Source organism: Erpetoichthys calabaricus, chromosome 10 (assembly GCF_900747795.2).
Source record: "Erpetoichthys calabaricus chromosome 10, fErpCal1.3, whole genome shotgun sequence".
Taxonomy (NCBI): domain Eukaryota; kingdom Metazoa; phylum Chordata; class Cladistia; order Polypteriformes; family Polypteridae; genus Erpetoichthys; species Erpetoichthys calabaricus.
Window position 1 is genome coordinate 52,250,443 of NC_041403.2, and position 18,819 is coordinate 52,269,261.

At 36.9% G+C, this 18,819-nt stretch overlaps 1 protein-coding gene across 5 annotated transcripts in view; it reads left to right on the plus strand.

Moving 5' to 3' along the window:
• Window positions 1-18,819, plus strand: part of slc44a5b (solute carrier family 44 member 5b) — a 340,353-nt gene that overhangs the window by 256,704 nt on the left and 64,830 nt on the right. For all 5 annotated transcript variants that reach the window (XM_028811195.2, XM_028811194.2, XM_028811197.2 and 2 more), the window contains exons 5-6: window positions 9,794-9,878; window positions 16,083-16,211. In XM_028811195.2, the coding sequence (XP_028667028.1) occupies window positions 9,794-9,878; window positions 16,083-16,211 (214 nt within the window). The remainder of the gene's footprint in view (window positions 1-9,793; window positions 9,879-16,082; window positions 16,212-18,819) is intronic.

The following is an 18,819-nucleotide window of genomic DNA, read 5'->3' on the forward strand; positions in this document are numbered from 1 at the left end:
ATATATATATATATATATAAAATCCTAAGCCTAAAAGTACAACGATTTTAGGTGATGTTTTTATGTCACGTTTTTTGGCACGCTTTAAATTGGGCTTATTTTAAAACCTACATATATATGTTTGGTATCATTCTTTTCAGAATTTATCGAACTTTAATGTGATGTTGTTAGATTTTCAGATTCTTATTCTGTTTTTAAATTATAAAGTGAAATATCAAGAAAGTTGTAGGCCCAGCGCCTGCTCCCAGGTTTGGCAAGCGAAGCGAGCAGTGGGCGGAGCCTCCTAGTGGAAAGTATAAAAACAAAAAGCAGCTTTGATGGTCAGTTGTTTTATCCTTGAACTACACTTCGACATCTGGTCTGAACTCTGGGGGGTTTTACATTTTTTTGCAAAGTAAAAAGTGGAAATTGGCCAACAGAAATTTGTGTGGAACAAATGAATACTGCTATTTTGGCATGTTTGTTAGAAGCATCTTAATCAGATCCTTCTAAAATGGCTGTGTTCTTATTTACATGTGGAATAAGCAAAACAAACATGAAACATTTAAAGTGTGTATATCAACCAGCTTTTTATTGTGTAAATAAGGCTTTATAGACAGTACCATCACAAGGCAGCATACAGCAGGTTTAGTAGTTCATTCATTTGAGTAACGTATTCATAGAAAAGTTGGAGCTCTTCTGGAAAAAAAATTGTTTATTGTCACAGAAAACTACACTATTAAAACCTGTTTAAAGGATAATTTTGGTATTTTTCAAATCAAAGGTATTTCTTCGCGATCATGGAATATATTAATTTCCCATAATATGAAATTTTGTTCTAAAAGTGAAATGTATTATAGATTAAAAAAAATACCTAGCCTGTTCTTTACTTTAAAATGGAGATGAATGATACCAGTGTCCATCGTGATATGCAATGTCCAAGTGAGGTATTTTTGACTCCTGCTTGTTTTGCTTGCTGTATAACACCTGTTGTAATTGTATGCATGGTGGTACAGTGGTAGCACTGCTGCCTTCAATATGGTGACCCAGGGCCTCCCTGCGTGGAATTTGCATGTTCCCACAGTGTCTGCCTGTGTTTCCTCTGCGTGCTCTGGTTTCCTGGCACCATCCAAATAATGGCAGATTAAGTGAATTGGCGACACTGAATAGGTGTGTGTTCACCCAGTGATGGACTGGTGCCCTGTCCAGGGTTTGTTCCAGTCTTGTGTCCTATACTAGCTGGGGGGGTTGCAACCTGGTCTGGATTAAGCTTTTATCTTTATATGTGCTTTGTGTATTGGTGACAGTGTGTCTTTTTAAAGTGACATTTTTATATCTGTGTAAGTGCTCTGAGCCTGTCCTTAGTAAAGAGTGCTATATAACAAAACAATCAATTTAATCAATTATGTAGGGAATTTATCTCAACCGAAATAACAATGTCTTCAGTGGCACTAAGTGTATGTAAACAAAAGAGCTACTGCATTTTTACATTTTTCAGAAACTTTTATTACATTTTCTTCCACAGCGTACAATAGATTTTATATTATCTTTGGTAGAACCTTACCAGTAGAAGTTTGCCTTCCTTCAATGATAATCAGAAATCATTACTCACAGCAATGGGGCAACCCATGTGTTTGACTTAAAGATAACTAAGCCAACTGAGATGATGAAGCTGTACTCTTTCAAGGCTGAACTGCTATACCTGATATCACAAATTCATCCTGTAAGCAGGACTAGACTAAGGAAGAACTAGTCCCTTAGACCTGAAAATGGAGTATAACCTTTTAAAAGGAATAAGAATAAGGCAGGCCAGAAAGGATAAATTCAAATTAGCCATGGAGAGTTTTTAAATAGCAGAGCATGTGGTACTTCTGGCACCATAGTTGCCTGTGAGCAACTGAGTTGAGCCTACTGTGGCCCTTTCTGCCATACTCGGGAAAAGAGGTTTAGTGGAAGTCTGATACCAACAGTATTTAATTCTGGATCTAGACAGCATTACAGATGTTTTATTTGTTTGTTTAGAGAACAAATAATGCTCTTCAAAAAAGCTAATCAAACTAGCAACCTGGGGGATTTTTAACATCATTTTTAGGCTTATTGGAACCTGTTGAAATAACTTATTATTGTAATTACCAGGGAAATATCCATATTTATTATGAAGTCAATTCTACATTCGAGTCTTTTTTGTTTACACATACTTTTTACAACAGGTAATGTTCTTTGACTTGAATTCTGACAATTTTCAGATTAAGCAGAGTGACAGATTTGTACAGATTTTCAGTTAACAGGTCTATTTATGTGGGGATTTCAATACCAGCATGATATTTTTTCTTTAGTGCATACATTTCTGTGCAATGCTAAAGTGCTTTCCAGGCAGTAAGAAAGGTCAATCTGTACCTTTTATACAGTAATGCATCATGGCATCTTCTATTTTCCCATTGTAATTATAATAAGTGAATGAATGGATTATTTGGCTGTTGCATAGAGCAAAAGTGTTTATTTTTTCTTTGAAGATCATCTTTACCTTATACTTGCATGATCTAAGAAGTATCAAGATTAAGTGATGGATTTATGCATGTACTGTATGTAGTGTGCAGGGTAACAAATATATAAATGGTAGTGAATATGTACCCAGTCACCTATAAAAGGTAACCGTGAGTCATAATGAAAACATAATAAAGTGATGAACCTCAGACTCAGTGTTTAACCAGGAATCTGAAAACTGAACGCAGTTGACCACCAAAAAAATGTTAAACTTCAGATATTGCTGGAGTATTGTCTACATTTTAAATTGGAAACATAAAGATTTATTAAACTTTTTTGAAAAAAAGGTCACAGTTTGTTTTCTGTAATGATTTTTAATTTCATTAAAAAAGATAAATTACTATCTGAAAGTGTTTTTAGAAATGTCAGTTCACCCCATTTATTTCTTGAAACTTGAGTACCAATTATTTTTCTCCCCACATCCTATTATAAAACATTAAGATGACTTCATCAAAACTATGAGTGTCAACAAATTGCATTACCTAACCTGGATCCCAGAACAATAGAAAATAGAAAATTGAAAACAAACATTTTTAAGCATAACAGGCAGGGCAGTAAACAAAGAAATATCTGTAAGATGAAATTTGATAATTATGCTGGTTAGTTCACACATACTATATATATGTAATAACTGCCTCATTAGATGAAAATATCCACGGAAGTGGCAAACATATTAAACGAGCTATTGTTCTTAAAAAATATAGATGATAAAGAAAGCGTCTAAATTACTTTGGATTACATGGTTTGTGCATGTTTAGTAGGAGATATGAGTAACAGCCTGAATTGTATACAGTCCTTACCCCCTTTTTCAGTTGGTTCACTAAATTACACAACAGAAAAGTGCAGATTTAAGTCAAATAATATTTTGGGAGTTGTGGATATATATTTTAGAAGCAGTTCTTAATAGAAGATAAATAGTGCTAAAATATGTCAGGTATACTGAAAATGACTGATTTATATCTAATAAATTGTAAGTTAACATTGGGTATCAGTTTACATAACTGTATGCTAAGGGTGTAAGTTCCTCATACCATGAAGTGATATTTTATGTAGGAGAAAATTTCTAATGCTTTGGGTGCTAAAATATGCACCATTTTATTTTTCATTTTAGTCCTTTCCTTGCACTGTATCTTTTCTACACCCCCACCTCCTTCATAGTGTTGATGAGATCATTGCTAAAAATATAAATGTAGTAAACCAACAAAGGAAGTGATGGATGATGTACAATAAAAGACATGCTTCTTAAATTCCAGCCACTGTAGGTGATGTCACTGTTTCCTGATGCTCATATTATTGAAACTATTAACCCCTTTCAGTTTCTGGGACCATTGTGACTGTTTCTTTATCTGAAAAGGAGCTTATCTGTAATTGATACTCAATACTGATGTGGTACCCTCATGCCATTTAATTGCATCCATCCAAGTAACATTGTATTAGATTCATATTGAAGAAGGCAGCAAAAGTGGCTAGCGATATGACTTCACAGCACTTCGTCGGTTGTTTATTTGTAATTATGTTTCCTTTTATGCTGATTTACATGTTTTCCTCATAAATATTAAATGTTTACTAAGGGATGTCTGTGTTCTTGTAATAATGCAAAAGAGACTAAAATCTATAAAAAAAAAAGATCTTATTTGTTTCTAAAACATACAAAAAGGGGCACAGAAAGTGTTTAGGATTGAGAAAGAAGCAAAACAAGACCCCTGCTGCCTTATAGGACATGGCTTCTAACAAGCAGGGGTCGCTTGTCCACTTGGCAAAGACCAGACCAAACTGCATTCTTCTCATTGCCTGTCTAAAAGTGTCTTTCCTTTATGTCTCTTGCTCCTACAATTTAACTTCTCCTGTCTCCCCAATAACAGGCCTGGATCCTTTATCAAAGGTGGATTTTAAAGCCACTGTAGGGATAATTTTTAGCCAATTTCTACAATTACTTCAGGGATTTGAAGGTCTGCTTTGGCTAGGAGGACAACAGGTTAGAACTACCCCGGTAGACCCTGCTATGCCTACAACCTTATGTTTTGTGTCTCTAAGGGGTGGCATGGGGGGTAATCATAAAATTGGGAAGTGAATATTATATCAGCAAACATTAGCATAATGTAAAGTGTTCGGTATCTATGGGGTCATATTATAAGTCTTTATTTGGGCAGAACTGTTCTTTGCATTATTGTTCCACTTTCCTCTTAGCTGTAGAAATAACTGATCATAAAATGTGTCACTTGTGAAGTTATTTCTGCATGAAGCCCCAGAACACTGCTAAATTCTGTTTTGTTTAGTAATTTAGTCACTGAGCCATGACATAAATGTATAGCCATCTTGGAGTAAGTTACAACAGTTCTGAAATGAAACATTATAAACCTTGAGAGGAAGCTTCTTGATCGCTTCACTATAACCAGTAATAAGCTATTTTCAGATGTCCTGTAGAATATGTAATTCTATTATAAAAATCGGTTTTGTTTTCAATAAACATATTTCTAGAACATAGGCATTTCAGTGGAATGATTGAAATTGAAGTGGAATATCGTTTAAAAGAACTATAATACTGAAATAAAGTATTGCCCTAAATTAATTTTTGAGTTACTAGAATAGGTTCAACACATTCACAACAATTTCTTTCTAAATTGTTAAAATTCTCAAAGACGCAGTTATTAAAACTTTGTACTTATAATTGTTTACCAGATGACATTAGCTACAATTTGAGTTGCACTCCAAAAGCAATGTTTGACTTTCACAAAGGAAATATGCCTCCGCTTGACGAAGACAGCGCAGTCATCAGTCATTGACCGAAATGTTTTTTACTGTATGTGTATCACACATCCATATGCAGAAATACTGGTATATTTTTATAAATGATAAATGATTCTGAAATATAAATAAATATTACCTTAGTTGTTTAAGGTAGCTTTTTCCATAAAACATCAGAACAATTATGATGAGAACAAGCCATTTAGCCCAATTAACTCATCCATCCTGTTCATTTTGATTCTCTTCAACAACATCAAGTCGAGATACGAAGGTCCCTTAAGTTCAACTTTCTACCACACTACCTGGTGATTTATTTCTTATGTATATGGTTCTCTGTGTAAAGAAAATCTTCCTAAAATTTACCCTTGACAAGTTTCCAACTCTGTCCTGTGTTTTTGATTATCTTTATTTGGTTAAATAGTAAAGGTTCAGTTCCTTCAATCTCTCCTCACAGCTCATACCTGTTACTGCTGGAATCAGCCTATTCATTCTTCCCTGGACTTTCTTTAACGTGGCTACATCTATTTTGTAATCTGAGGACCAAAACTGCACATAGTACTTCAGATGAGGCCTCACTAGTGTGTTATATGCTATACTAGGGGGCTCCGCCCCCTGCTCGCTTCGCTCGCCAACCCCTGGTCTTGGGTAACCTGCAATAGATTTGAAAGAGATTATTGTCTGTCTTGGTAATTGTTACATATGTATCATGTTCACCGTCACGACATCTTGTAGGTCTATGTAATATATGTAAATGACAATAGCAGTTTAATTGTTATGTTATGTAAGTATAGAATGTCTTTGAGTTTGCGCAGATCTATGTATGAGATATATTGGAGTGTAAAGGTGTAGATGACGCACAAAGGATATCTTCATACACCACATTTGTAGTAAAGATGACGTGTTGTCCTTGAATGAGTTTTCCTTGGTATGGAGTTATTATAATCTTGACGTTAACGTCACATGCATGCCGAACTCTTGAGAAGGCTACATAAAGTTGTCCATGTCTAAATACAGGGTCAGAGAGGTAAAGGCCGACTCTGTCCATGGTCTGTCCTTGGGATTTGTTGATTAGGTATACGTTGTTTACTGTTAGTAATATTGGTAATTGCACTTACTGTTAAAATTACCTATTTCCGTTAGTTGAACTCTTTCGTTTCTGAGCCGTGGCTCCTTCGCTTGCGGTGCATAGGCGCATGCGCCTTCGGTACTATCTTGTGTTTGACTATGCTGTGTTTTGTGGACGTTTGGGGTCTCCGTACTTTCTCTGGTTTGACTGTGGGGCGGGACGTGGAAGCCTCTTCTGTTTGTGTTTTCTGTGAGTACTTATAGTGTTGTATTACTGTAATGTGATTTACATATGCTGTGGAGTCCAGATCTTCGGGGCTTCTGTACTATCTCGGGTTTTTGCTTGCGGTGCTTTAGAAGCGTGTTGTAGGCGCCTGCACCTTCCGCACTATGTCGGGTTTGACTATCCTGTGTAGTGTGGACGTGTAGGGTTTTGTACTCTCTTGAGAAGGCTACATAAAGTTGGTTAAGACTGTGTTGTGGTAATCTGGCTGGGTTAATGGTGTTTCTCGTTTTTGAGCCGTGACCGTGACTCCATTAGTTATACGTTGTTTACTGTTAGTAATATGGATAATTGCACGTACTGTTAAAATTATTTATTTCCGATAGTTGAGCTCTTTCGTTTCTGAGCCGTGGCTCCTTCGCTTGCGGTGTATAGGCGCATGCGCCCTCCGTACTATGTCGGGTTTGACTATGCTGTGTTTTGTGGACGTTTGGGGCCTCCGTACTTTCTCTGGTTTGACTGTGGGGCGGGACGCCGAAGCCTCTTCTGTTTGTGTTTTCTGTGAGTACTTATAATATTGTCTTACTGTAATGTGATTCACATATGCTGTGGAGTCCGGATCTTTGGGGCTTCTGTACTATCTCGGGTTTTTGCTTGTGGTGCTTTCGAAGCGTGTTGTAGGCGCCTGCACCTTCCATACTATGTCGGGTTTGACTATGCTGTGTAGTGTGGACGTGTGTCAGTCGAGCTCTTTCTTTTTGGAGCCGTGCCTGCTTTGCTTGCGGCATTTCAGACGCGCGTTGTAGGCACCTGTGTTCATTGATTCTATCCAGGCGGGCTCGTGATTTACCATTCTCGGTTAGCCTGTGTTTTCTGTGGTTGTACTGTCAATATTGTATTACTGTAATGTGCTTAATATTGTATTACTGTAATGTGATTCACATATGTTGTGGAGTCCGGATCTGTGGGGTTTCTGTACTATCTCGTGTTTATGCTTGCGGTGTGTTAGAAGCGCGTGGACCATGCTGTGCAGTGTGGACGTTTAGTTCAGAAGCGTGTTGTAGGCGCCTGCGACTTTCGTACTTTCCTGCGCCTTCCGTACTATCTTTGTGGACCTGTGGGGCCTCCGTAGCCTCTTCCGTTTAACTCTGGGGTGCAGCGCAGAATCCTCTTTTTTGTGTGTCTGTGTCGTTAGTCGTTAGCTATGGGCACGTTGTTGCTTCATTTCTTATTTACGTTAGTTGAGCTCTTTCGTTTTTGAGCCGTGACTCCTTCATTTGCCGTGGATCAGACGTCGCTTGCAGTTTATGAGACGCTTGCTGTAGGCGCCTGTGCTCTATGTCTCCTGCGTCCATCGCCGTGTACCTGAGTCCGTGCCTTCCGGTTTACCATTCTCGGTTAGTAATATGGATATAACTTCTTCTTCTGTACACTGCCTAGATGTACTGTAGATAGTGAGGAGTCCACTATTACTCCTAGGTCCTTCTCACTTTGTATATTAAAATCTAACAAAATATCACTTTTAATTTATTTATATAATATTATAGTTGGGGCTTATGAAAGTAATCTATCCTGCTCTGTGTGTACATTTAAATTTTTACTTAAAGGATAAGTTTGGTATTTTTGAAGTTGTTTTTTCGTGGCATATACTCATTTGGCCTGGAATTTTGCATTGTTAAGTGAAGCTACATTTGTAAATGAAAGAAAATGTCTCATCCCCAATGAGTGACAACGTGGCACTAGATGTAACATGAAACAAATGTGTTAAATTCTTACAGTATCTGCATCACTAAATATTTCTTTTTATGAGGCTCCACCATTTAAAATGAAGCCCAGCTTCTTTGCCATATCTTTGCTTCATTCCTTCTTTTTATATGCTAGCTTCAGGAATTGCACAATTGCAGTTGTACTTTGGTATTTCATTTTTCTCAACCTTTAGACAAGTAAACACTCATTTTATACTGTCAGCATTTCTAGCTATGGCAGTGATGAAACATTCAGCTTCATTGACAAACTTTATCTGTGTGAACCAGAATACACTGATAAGAAGCTTCAACAGATCGAAGCCAAGAGAAAACAGATAATAGAGAACTGGAGAGACAGAAAGAGTGAAACTCACAGCCTTTACCTACAACTGCTAACTGATAATTATTGAGGCACATGAGGAAAATGTAAATAAGGCCGAAGGATGAATATGTTTACTGCAAGGACATACATTGCTGGACAGTGTACAAGCCTTCGTTATAATACCAGGCAGTTAATCACCATTGGTCATGGAGTTCTTGAGATGTTTTTCCATATTCTGGAATTAGAGTGTAAGAAACTATTGAAAAGATTACATTGAAGTAGGTTTGTTTACTGACTTTGTTAGGTGCAGCAGGAGATTAACTTGGCAGTGATGCCGCATAGCTTTTGTCTAAGCACTGTAAACCATAGCTTCAAAGTACTGGGGTTACTGTTGTAAACTATTGACATTCCATATTTTTATTTATTTTCACTCTACTTTTATGAAAAGCCATTTTAGCTATGAGGAAGTGATGTGCTTAACAGCTAGAGACACATTTTTCTTCTGGATATACTCCACAGCTCTTTAGATTGGCTCTCTGTTGTCCTTTACATTGGCTGTTGTTAACATGAAGCCCCAGTTTATGCCAGTCACTGTGAACAGAAAGGAGAACATGAATCCTTCCCTCAGAATAGACAGTGCCAAGAATCTTTGATAAAAATTACTTCCTTTTTTGTCATAAACATTCCCCAGACCAAAATGTTTTTTTTTTCTGTATCTAGAAAAATTGTACATTCATCCCGTAACTCACACAATATGCTGGCTCTCGAAAACATGTTATATTTAAAAACTGTTATTTTTAAAGTTACAAGAATATTCTTTTTAAAAAATAAAATATTTTTTTCATCTTTTCTGATACATTCTTTGCTATTGTTAAACTCAGATAAGCAAATCTAGAAAGTTGTTATTTAGCCTGATTTTATGGCTAAGCTGTGATGCTCCTTCCCAAAGGCCCCATTACATAAGCTTTTTAAAGTCCAGCATCACTTCCTTACTCATCTTAATGTATATGTTCAAAAAGATTCTATAACTGTGATTATAGTGACAGAAAATACACAGGTGGAAGTCACCATGAGACAATTATTGAATGCTAATTGGTTTACAGTATATTCAAAGTTCTTCATAATACTATGATAACTTTGGAATGATTTATCTTTCTTTTTGACTTTTAGGAACAAAACCCTTTTGTTCTACTTCAATATTCTCAAATGTGCCAGTCCAGCAGTTCTTATTAAACTACAATGCCCTACAACTCAGGTGAGAGTTTTTTTTTTAAGAAATAATCCTTTGCTAGATATACTGTACGTGTAATCTCCTAGGTGCTCTTCTTTCCAGCCTTTCTTATGTTGCATTTATTGTCTAAAGCCAGCTGATCATTGCAGAAAAGGAAAAATTCTCACCACTCCGAAAAACTGAGAGGAAAGTACAGTACAGGTTTATTAGAAAGGATGACTGGGTATTCAGAATGCATTGTAATGTTTCTTTAAATATGAAACAGTACCTGGAAATATTTTAAAGCAATGTTCACATCATGTCAAGGTGTAATGTCCTAACTTAAATGATGTCAGTGTTGGCCCAAGTTTATTTCTTTTTACTGGACCACCAGTGTCTCCAAAAAGCATTAGTAAGCTAGCAACTGTGAGTTTTCAGGTTTCAGTATAAAACATGTAAAGATATAATTGTGATTTAATCGCCATTCACATCTGTATAAGCAGTGGACTTGCTAGACTTCACTTACTCTTACTGGAGCTGTTGAACATCTGGATTAGTGACTGTGCTAAACTCTCAAGTAGATTCTTCTCCGTACACACTCTTAAAGCAATGACAGAAGTATAAAATAATCACTCACCTAGATTTTCAGTGCTGGTTAAACCCTATCAAAACACACTGCTGTTGAGGTACATGAAGGAAGTATGTCATCCTCATTATCAGAACATGTGGCTTTAGTTCTCTTTAGTGAATGTAGGAAGACTCAGGTATACTTCTTTTAGTCTGTATCTTCTCAGGTTTTACAAGATGGCTCCAGATGGCTTGGTTCAGAACAAAAGATCCAAATGCTGAATGGCTTTTTGATTCCACATGATAACAATCACATGTTAAACCATAGCACCTGTAGCAGCAAGTGGTGTGCTATAGGTTGACTTTTTATTCTTTTATTCATTGGCTGTTTAAAACATTTCTCAAATAGACATTATTCTAACATATACAGTATTGTATACAGTAATCCCTCCTCCATCGCGGGGGTTGCGTTCCAGAGCCACCCGCGAAATAAGAAAATCTGCGAAGTAGAAACCATATGTTTATATGGTTATTTTTATATTGTCATGCTTGGGTCATAGATTTGCGCAGAAACACAGGAGGTTGTAGAGAGACAGGAACGTTATTCAAACACTGCAAACAAACATTTGTCTCTTTTTCAAAAGTTTAAACTGTGCTCCATGACAAGACAGAGATGACAGTTCTGTCTCACAATTAAAAGAATGCAGACATATCTTCCTCTTCAAAGGAAACAGAGAGGAAAGCAAACAAATCAATAGGGCTGTTTAAGTATGCGAAGCACCGCTGGTACAAAGCTGTTGAAGGCAGCAGCTCACACCCCCTCCGTCAGGAGCAGGGAGAGAGAGAAAAACAAAGTCAAAAATCAATACGTGCCCTTTGAGCTTTTAAGTATGCGAAGCACCGTGCAGCATGTCGCTTCAGGAAGCAGCTGCACACAGAAGGTAGCAACGTGAAGATAATCTTTCAGCATTTTTAGACGAGCGTCCGTATCGTCTAGGTGTGCGAACAGCCCCCCTGCTCACACCCCCTACGTCAGGATCAGAGAAAGTCAGCGCAAGAGAGAGAGAGAGAAAGTAAGTTGGGTTTCTTCTCAGCCATCTGCCAATAGCGTCCCTTGTATGAAATCAACTGGGCAAACCAACTGAGGAAGCATGTACCAGAAATTAAAAGACCCATTGTCCTCAGAAATCCGCGAACCAGCAAAAAATCCGCAATATATATTTAAATATGCTTACATATAAAATCCGCGATAGAGTGAAGCCGCGAAAGGCGAAGCGCGATACAGCGAGGGATCACTGTATATTTTTAAATCTTTAACTTTAATCTTATGACAGTCGATAGCACAGTTCTGAGTTGCTATGTCGTTGTGTGCAGAGTTTGTGTTTTATTCAATGTCTGAGAGTTATTTTCTTTAAATACTATGGTTTTACTCCTTTATCTCTAAAAATGTACATAGTCAGTTCACTGGCAACTCTAAGGTGGCCCCATGAATATGTGTGAGTTCTTATTACTGTCTCACATTCCATATGTGTAGTGAAAAACAGAAATAGTCATCGATAATTTTTGTCAAATCAAACCTTCTTAAATTCTCAAATAAAGCCAGGTGTTTCCAATACAAATTCCCAAATAAACTTATTTTCACTTATATAAAAAAGTGTATTTATTTTTCTGAGATTTTTTATAGGAAATAACATTTGCATTTCTCTCCAACATATAATTATTGCAAAGTTGTCTTTCTTCCTCATAAACAAAAAATTGGTTTGGCTTTAGCCTTTCCTGTCCCTTCAATCAGGTATTGACATTAGTACCTTCTCTACACCGTCTTGTCACAAAGCACAGAGCAAACAAATAAGCAAAAGTATATTTAAAAAAATATGTGCCAATATACAGTAGATTCAGGCACACTTTGTGTTGTAGATTTAATTTTAAATGGCTAATATTTGCCATTTTTGCCAATCGGTCTACATGCAATAATCCATAATGACCAAGTAAAAACATTTTAAGAAAGGTTTGTAAATTTTATTAAAAAATCAAAAACTGAAATTTCTCATTCATATAAATGTTCAGGCCCTTAATTCAGTACTTTGTAGAAGTCCATTTGGCAGCAATTACGTCTTCGAGTCTTCTATAGATTTTGTATGCAGATCTCTCAAATTCTGTTATACTGGGCATGCACTATGTGATTTTTAGAAACTGTGGACAAGCGACTACTCACCCTGCATGATAAAATCACCATTCGTATACGTATTCAAACTCTACAAATACATTCGGTATGATTGACGTGCCACAAAGTGAATGGTCAGGTTTTACATATATATATATGACAGTTTTACCCATGCAAAAAAAACATGATGGCCACAGGTTTCTCAAAATGTCAATAAAGAAAAGAGCTGCATTCCAGACTCTTGCCGTACTATACTTTGAAAGTACATAGAAAAGACGTAACTGGACACACAGATGGTTGAAGCACAGACACATTTTGGCTTTTTTACAGAGAACATTAGAGGTATGTAGTCTATATAATTTACTGTTGTGTGTGTTTTCTTCTAGTAATAGTTTTCTAGTATACTTTTATCATTGCTCATTTAGTTGTAAGTGTGTTGCTGTATGTATGATATTTAGATTTTTGAAATCAAAAATGTAAAATGGATATGGCAGCAGCAATACCCAATGCACAATATACTGTGATCAATGCACAATGAAATTTGATGGCGATATCAAGATAATCAGGTCGTGAGATTGCTCTCACTACAAGTCAGCCTAGTGAAATTTCTGGCATGACCGAGGTCCTTCCAGTCGTATGACAGCACAATTGTAAGATGCAATTGGTCATCACATTCACTCCCATATTTGGCTGATGAAGCAAAAATTTTGGCCATCTCAGAACATTGGGCTTAAAATCGATTGTGCCAAAATTTCACAGTGTATCCTGGCATTAGATTGGATGAGAAGCATCTATAAACTGCCATCTTCAGGTCTCACCACAGATGTTCACTAGGGTTTGAGTCTGGAGGTCTCTGTGCTCCTGGGAACATTGAAAGCTTTAGAAAAGTTTTTTTTACCCTTACACTCATCCATGCCTCACCTCAGTTTTAATGCAGAGGTCTATAGAGAGTTCCTTGAACTTCATGGCTTGGTTTTTGTTCTGACCTGCAGTGTAAATTGTGGGACCTTTAATACACAGGTTCAACTCAGTTTTCCACAGGTCCTCTCCAGTCAAGTTCAAGAAACCAAATGGGATGCACCTTACTTCAATTTGGAGTGCCAAAGCAAATTCTCTCAAAACCCATAAAATAAATGATTGCAGTTTTTAATTTTTAATATATTTGTAAACCATTCTGAAAACATGCTTTCACTGCCATTATGGGTTATTGAGTGCAAATTGATGAGTAAAAATGTTAAATTTATTCATTTAAAATTAAATCTACAGCACAAAGTGTGTAGAAAGTGAAGATTCTGAATAGATAGATAGATAGATAGACAGATAGAACTTTATTAGTCCCCAGGGTGTAATTTGGATTTTTGAAGATGCTCTTTAAATAAATAAATAAATTTACACAGATATTATGGTCTGAACACGAACCAGCATGACTAAAAAGAAAGAAAACCTCTTACTTGGCAATCACAACCACAGTGGGGCATTATACAGGTGTATTGGTGTTGGTATAAATGAGTCCTTGTAGTGTTTCTTGACACACCTTTGCTGAATAATTAATTGGCTGAAAGTCCTCAGTGTTAGTGTGTCAGGGAGAGGATGTGGCACATTGCTCATAAACGCATTCAGTTTTGTTTACATTTTCTCCTTTACTACGACCTCCAGGTGGTCCAGAGTGTGTCCTATAACTGATCTCGCCCTTTTAATGAGTTTGTTGATTCGGTGGGCCTCTTTTGAAGTGATGTTACCATCCCAGCACACCACAGTCTAGAAAATTGCACTGGCCATCACAGAGTTGTAGAAGATGTGGATGTCACTTCCCACATTAAAGGAATGCAGTCTCCTAAGGAAAAACAGCCTGGTCTGCCATTTCTCATGTAGTTCCTCTGTGTGCTGAGACCAGTTCAACCTGTCATTGTTGTAGACCCACAAGTACTAGTAGGAGTGGACCACCTCTAAATCCACTCCTTGAATAGTGACCAGACATACTGTGTATGCTCTTTGGTGTGGCAAAATTCTATAACCAGTTCCTTGGTTTTGCTGATGTTAAGTTGCAGACAATTCTCTTTGCAACAAGAAACACAGTTTTCCACCTGACTCCTCTACTCTATCTCATCCCCTTTATCAATAAACCTGAATCACCTGAGAATTTCTGCAAGTGACATGACCTGCTTTTATATTTAAAGTTGGAGGTGTACAGAGTGAAGAGAAAAGGAGACAGGACTGTTCTTTGTGGTGCCCCAGTGTTGCTCACATCCATATTAGAAACACAGTCCTTGAGTCTCACAATTTCAGTCTGCCCAACTGATAATCCATTATCCAGGACACCATAGGTTCATCCATCTGCATGCCTCTGAGTTTACCTATTAACAAGAGTGGCTGGATGGCATTTAAGGCGCTGGAGAAATCAAAAAACATAATCCTCATGGTGCTGCCAGCTTTGTTATAGCAATGAGAATAAGCCTTTCAATAAGAATAAGAATACTTCATGAGTCGACTATATACAACCTTAATCTCTTTGTAGGCGTGAAAATTTGGATGAAATGTGACCCCATCCATTCACTTATTTTCTAAATAATTGCACTACTTCCATAACTTATTAAGATGTTCTGAAAGTATAAGTAAGTTGTTACATTTTTATCCACCTACGATATAAACTCAGTCAGAAGATCATTTAACTGTTATTGCTAAGATTTTATAAGTGCCCTTTATTGAATGTACATATGACGTAACCCTTTAAAACCATTAAATTGATAGTATATCACTATGATTCCAGCCTTGATAGAATGAGGATAAAACTTTGAGAGTTGGCCTCTTGCCAGAAATTCCCTAATTCTATTTTTTTAATCTCTGGAAATCCTATTTTTTTAAGTTAATGTCACTTGAACTTTCAGCAGAGCAGATCAGCAGTTCATCTGGCTCCAATATAGAGAAATGGCAAGCCGCTGCGCGTTTGGTCAGGACCAGGATTGCCAATGGTTGGCGACACATTTCTAGTCTGGATTCTTAACTTATTTGTCTGCTATACTTAGTTGCTCAAGGGCTTCCTGTGTCTGCTGTGCCTCTCTTTCCGGTTTTCACACACATTAAGGACTTTGAGCCTGTTTTGACCTCTTCAACAGTGAAGTTTGGGCGGGATGGGTGGTCACCTTGGGGAAAAGGTTTTTATTCTCACACTGTTTTTAATATTTGATTTATGTTGATTTTCATGATTAATGACTTATGATTACATTTAGTACAGTAATTAAATACTTTCATCAAAAAATAAATAAATAAAAATCCTGACAATTTTTGTACATTTCTATGTATAAGCCCTATTAATGTGTCTCCAGTATACTAATATATTAAGCACTGAAATCCTAACCATTTTTTCAGTGACACAATATTCTGTAAAGCGGTTAATAACTTTTTATGTTTTTGTAGTCTGTTATTTACTTAAAATCATAAGAACACAAAGATGTGATCATAAACGTCTATAATTGTGCATACTAAACTTTTGTTTAATTTTGTGTTTTGCTATTAAACAGCTTTGTGTCTCCAAATGCCCGGATAGATTTGCAACCTACATTGACATGCAGTACTCTTACAGGTCTAACAAAAGCTACTGGGAATATTATCGACAGTTCTGCAAGCCTGGATTTAACAATCCCAGAAAGGTAGGTTTGTTTATTTGTTTGTATACATTCTCAGTTTATATGAGTAAAATGCAGCTTTAACACTTCTTTATTTTATTCAGATATGCTAATGGTAAAAGTGTTCTGGATTATTTTGCATTTTTGCTACAGTGTATTCTTAATCAGGGTGTCAACTTATCACAAAACTATTGTGTTCATTGTGGTTTAAGATCATGACATAGTTTATCTAAAAAGCTAGACAAAAGTGTGTGCCAGTTTATTAATAAAGTGCAAGACTCTTACAGTCAGTAAGACTCTCACTTTAGGTTATGTTGTTTAAAAAATGCAGTCAAAGATGCATAAAAGATAGACAAGACCTGCAACATTAAATACATGACCAAGCCCTTAGACAAAAGCACTGATAGCTACAGTAGTTATTACATTCCCCATTCTCGTGTTTCCATCTAAAGTAGTAAATTTGAATGAAGCCTCAAATCTTTCAGTAGTGTTATCATTCTTCAACCTGGTAGTTCTCCAGTTCATTAGTTAGAAGAAGACTAACAAAAATGTTGAGAGCATTGTAGACTGCTCAAAACAAGGAAGCAAGCAACCTTCTTGTTATGTAGTATTTTCTTATAGCAGGCTGCTTACACTGAATTTCTATGGTTGGAGCACAGGTGGAGACAGAGGTGGGATCTGGCAGCCTTGGATTGTAAACTCCAGTGAATTATCCACTTCATTACACTGGCCTGCATGTGTTTCAACAAATGATTAGCAGAAAGAGAAGTATCTTTGATGAAGGATAGCTTCTGCTCTGTTCCATAGACTTGTTTTAGTAATGACACATTGCTGCTTTTCATAATGTCTCTCCTGACAGGAATGAAATACTGGGTCATTTGATTTGCATTATGTTTTACAGAAATATTGTGTCCTTTCTTATTGTGCCTGAATAGCAAATGCATGTCATGTAATATCACAATTAAGACATTTATTAAAGTTTTAAACCTCTTTTTGGTTGGTCTTGGATCAGATGTAAGTTCCACACTATTGGCTGGAGGCTGTTACTAAAGATAGACTCACCTGTTTTGTTGGTCATTAAAACGTACACCAATCAAATAAAATAGTGAAGTGCTACTGAAACAATATGACTTTCATTCACTGGTGTAGCAGTAGAAGTATCGATCCACCTCTTGAACCCTCAGGTACTACTCCGAACACCAGGTAAAAGTCCAAAACTCTTTTATTTTCTTATTACACAGTGCACCAAGCACCCTCCACTCCACACTACTCATATAATCAATTCTCTATAATAAAGCACAAATAAACACTCCTCCTCTCCCAGACACTTCGCCACCCTACCTCCCAGCTCAGCTCAGTATACTGGGCTTTCCCAAAGTCTTTTATACCCCCTGACCCAGAGGTGTTCCTGTTCCATTACCCAGAAGTCCTTATTCCTTCCGGGTCAGGGTAGAAGTCCTTTTCTTCAACCTGGAAGTAGGTCATCTCTCCTGTTCACGTGACCAGGACGTACTTCCAGGTTATAGGGCACATATGAGTCCACGGGCCTCCCGACAGCAACTCCCAGTGGTCCCCAAGGTATCCAGCAGGGCTGTGTATAAAAACTACATAGTCCATGAGGCCCTGCTGGAATTCGGGGTACGTCCATGCTGTCGGGAGAGCTCCTCCTGGCGGCCTGGGGGTGAGGGCCGGAATATGAAGCCGGCAATCCATCACACTGGCCTATTATTGTATCTGTTCTAATGTCTCTGAACATACTCTGGTGCCTGTATTTTCAACAAGATGTTGTCCTTTTATGTTTGTTTCCCTCAAGGGTTTTTTTTTTTGAATTTCCAGGCTGTCTACTTGTAATGTTGACATCTAAGTATTAGCTGAATGAAAGTTTTGCTCGAAATCAGCTCATGAATATAAATACTGCAGAATAAATTTGTGTCCTGTTTGTTTTAGTGCTGAATTTAACCTGAATAAAGAGTTAAGCTAGTCAGGATAATTGGTTCAGTTCTTGCCAGAATACACTAAATGAAAACAATAATCCTTCAACAACAACAACATTTATTTCTATAGCACATTTTCATATACAGGATGCCACTCAAAGTGCTTTACAAGACGTAAAGTATCTATCTATCTATCTATCTATCTATCTATCTATCTATCTATCTATCTATCTATCTATCTATCTATCTATCTATCTATCTATCTAAAAGAAGTAGTTACAAGAAAAAAATACATTACAATTACATAATAATAATAAATAACATGAAAAATATACAATACACACATACATAAAAAATCACACATCACCTAAGATCACATATGATTACTTTCACAACTAACTTATTGATTATGTATTTAATATATTTTTAAGTAAGAATCAATTACATATTTTTGTAATTTACATTTTAATCCAAATTACACTTTGATCACGCAATACATCCTTAACTGTACTTCCAGTATTGCTGGTATGACTTTTGTTGAATGTCCAACCCAGACTATGTCATTTTTTTCTGAATACCATTGGTGTACTGACGCTTAGCTTGTGTGTAACTCAGTGCCAGTAACAGACCTCTCAAAAGGGACAACTGAATGAACAAGTTGGAATGGATAACTCAGTATGGCATAGCCTGCTTCAAGT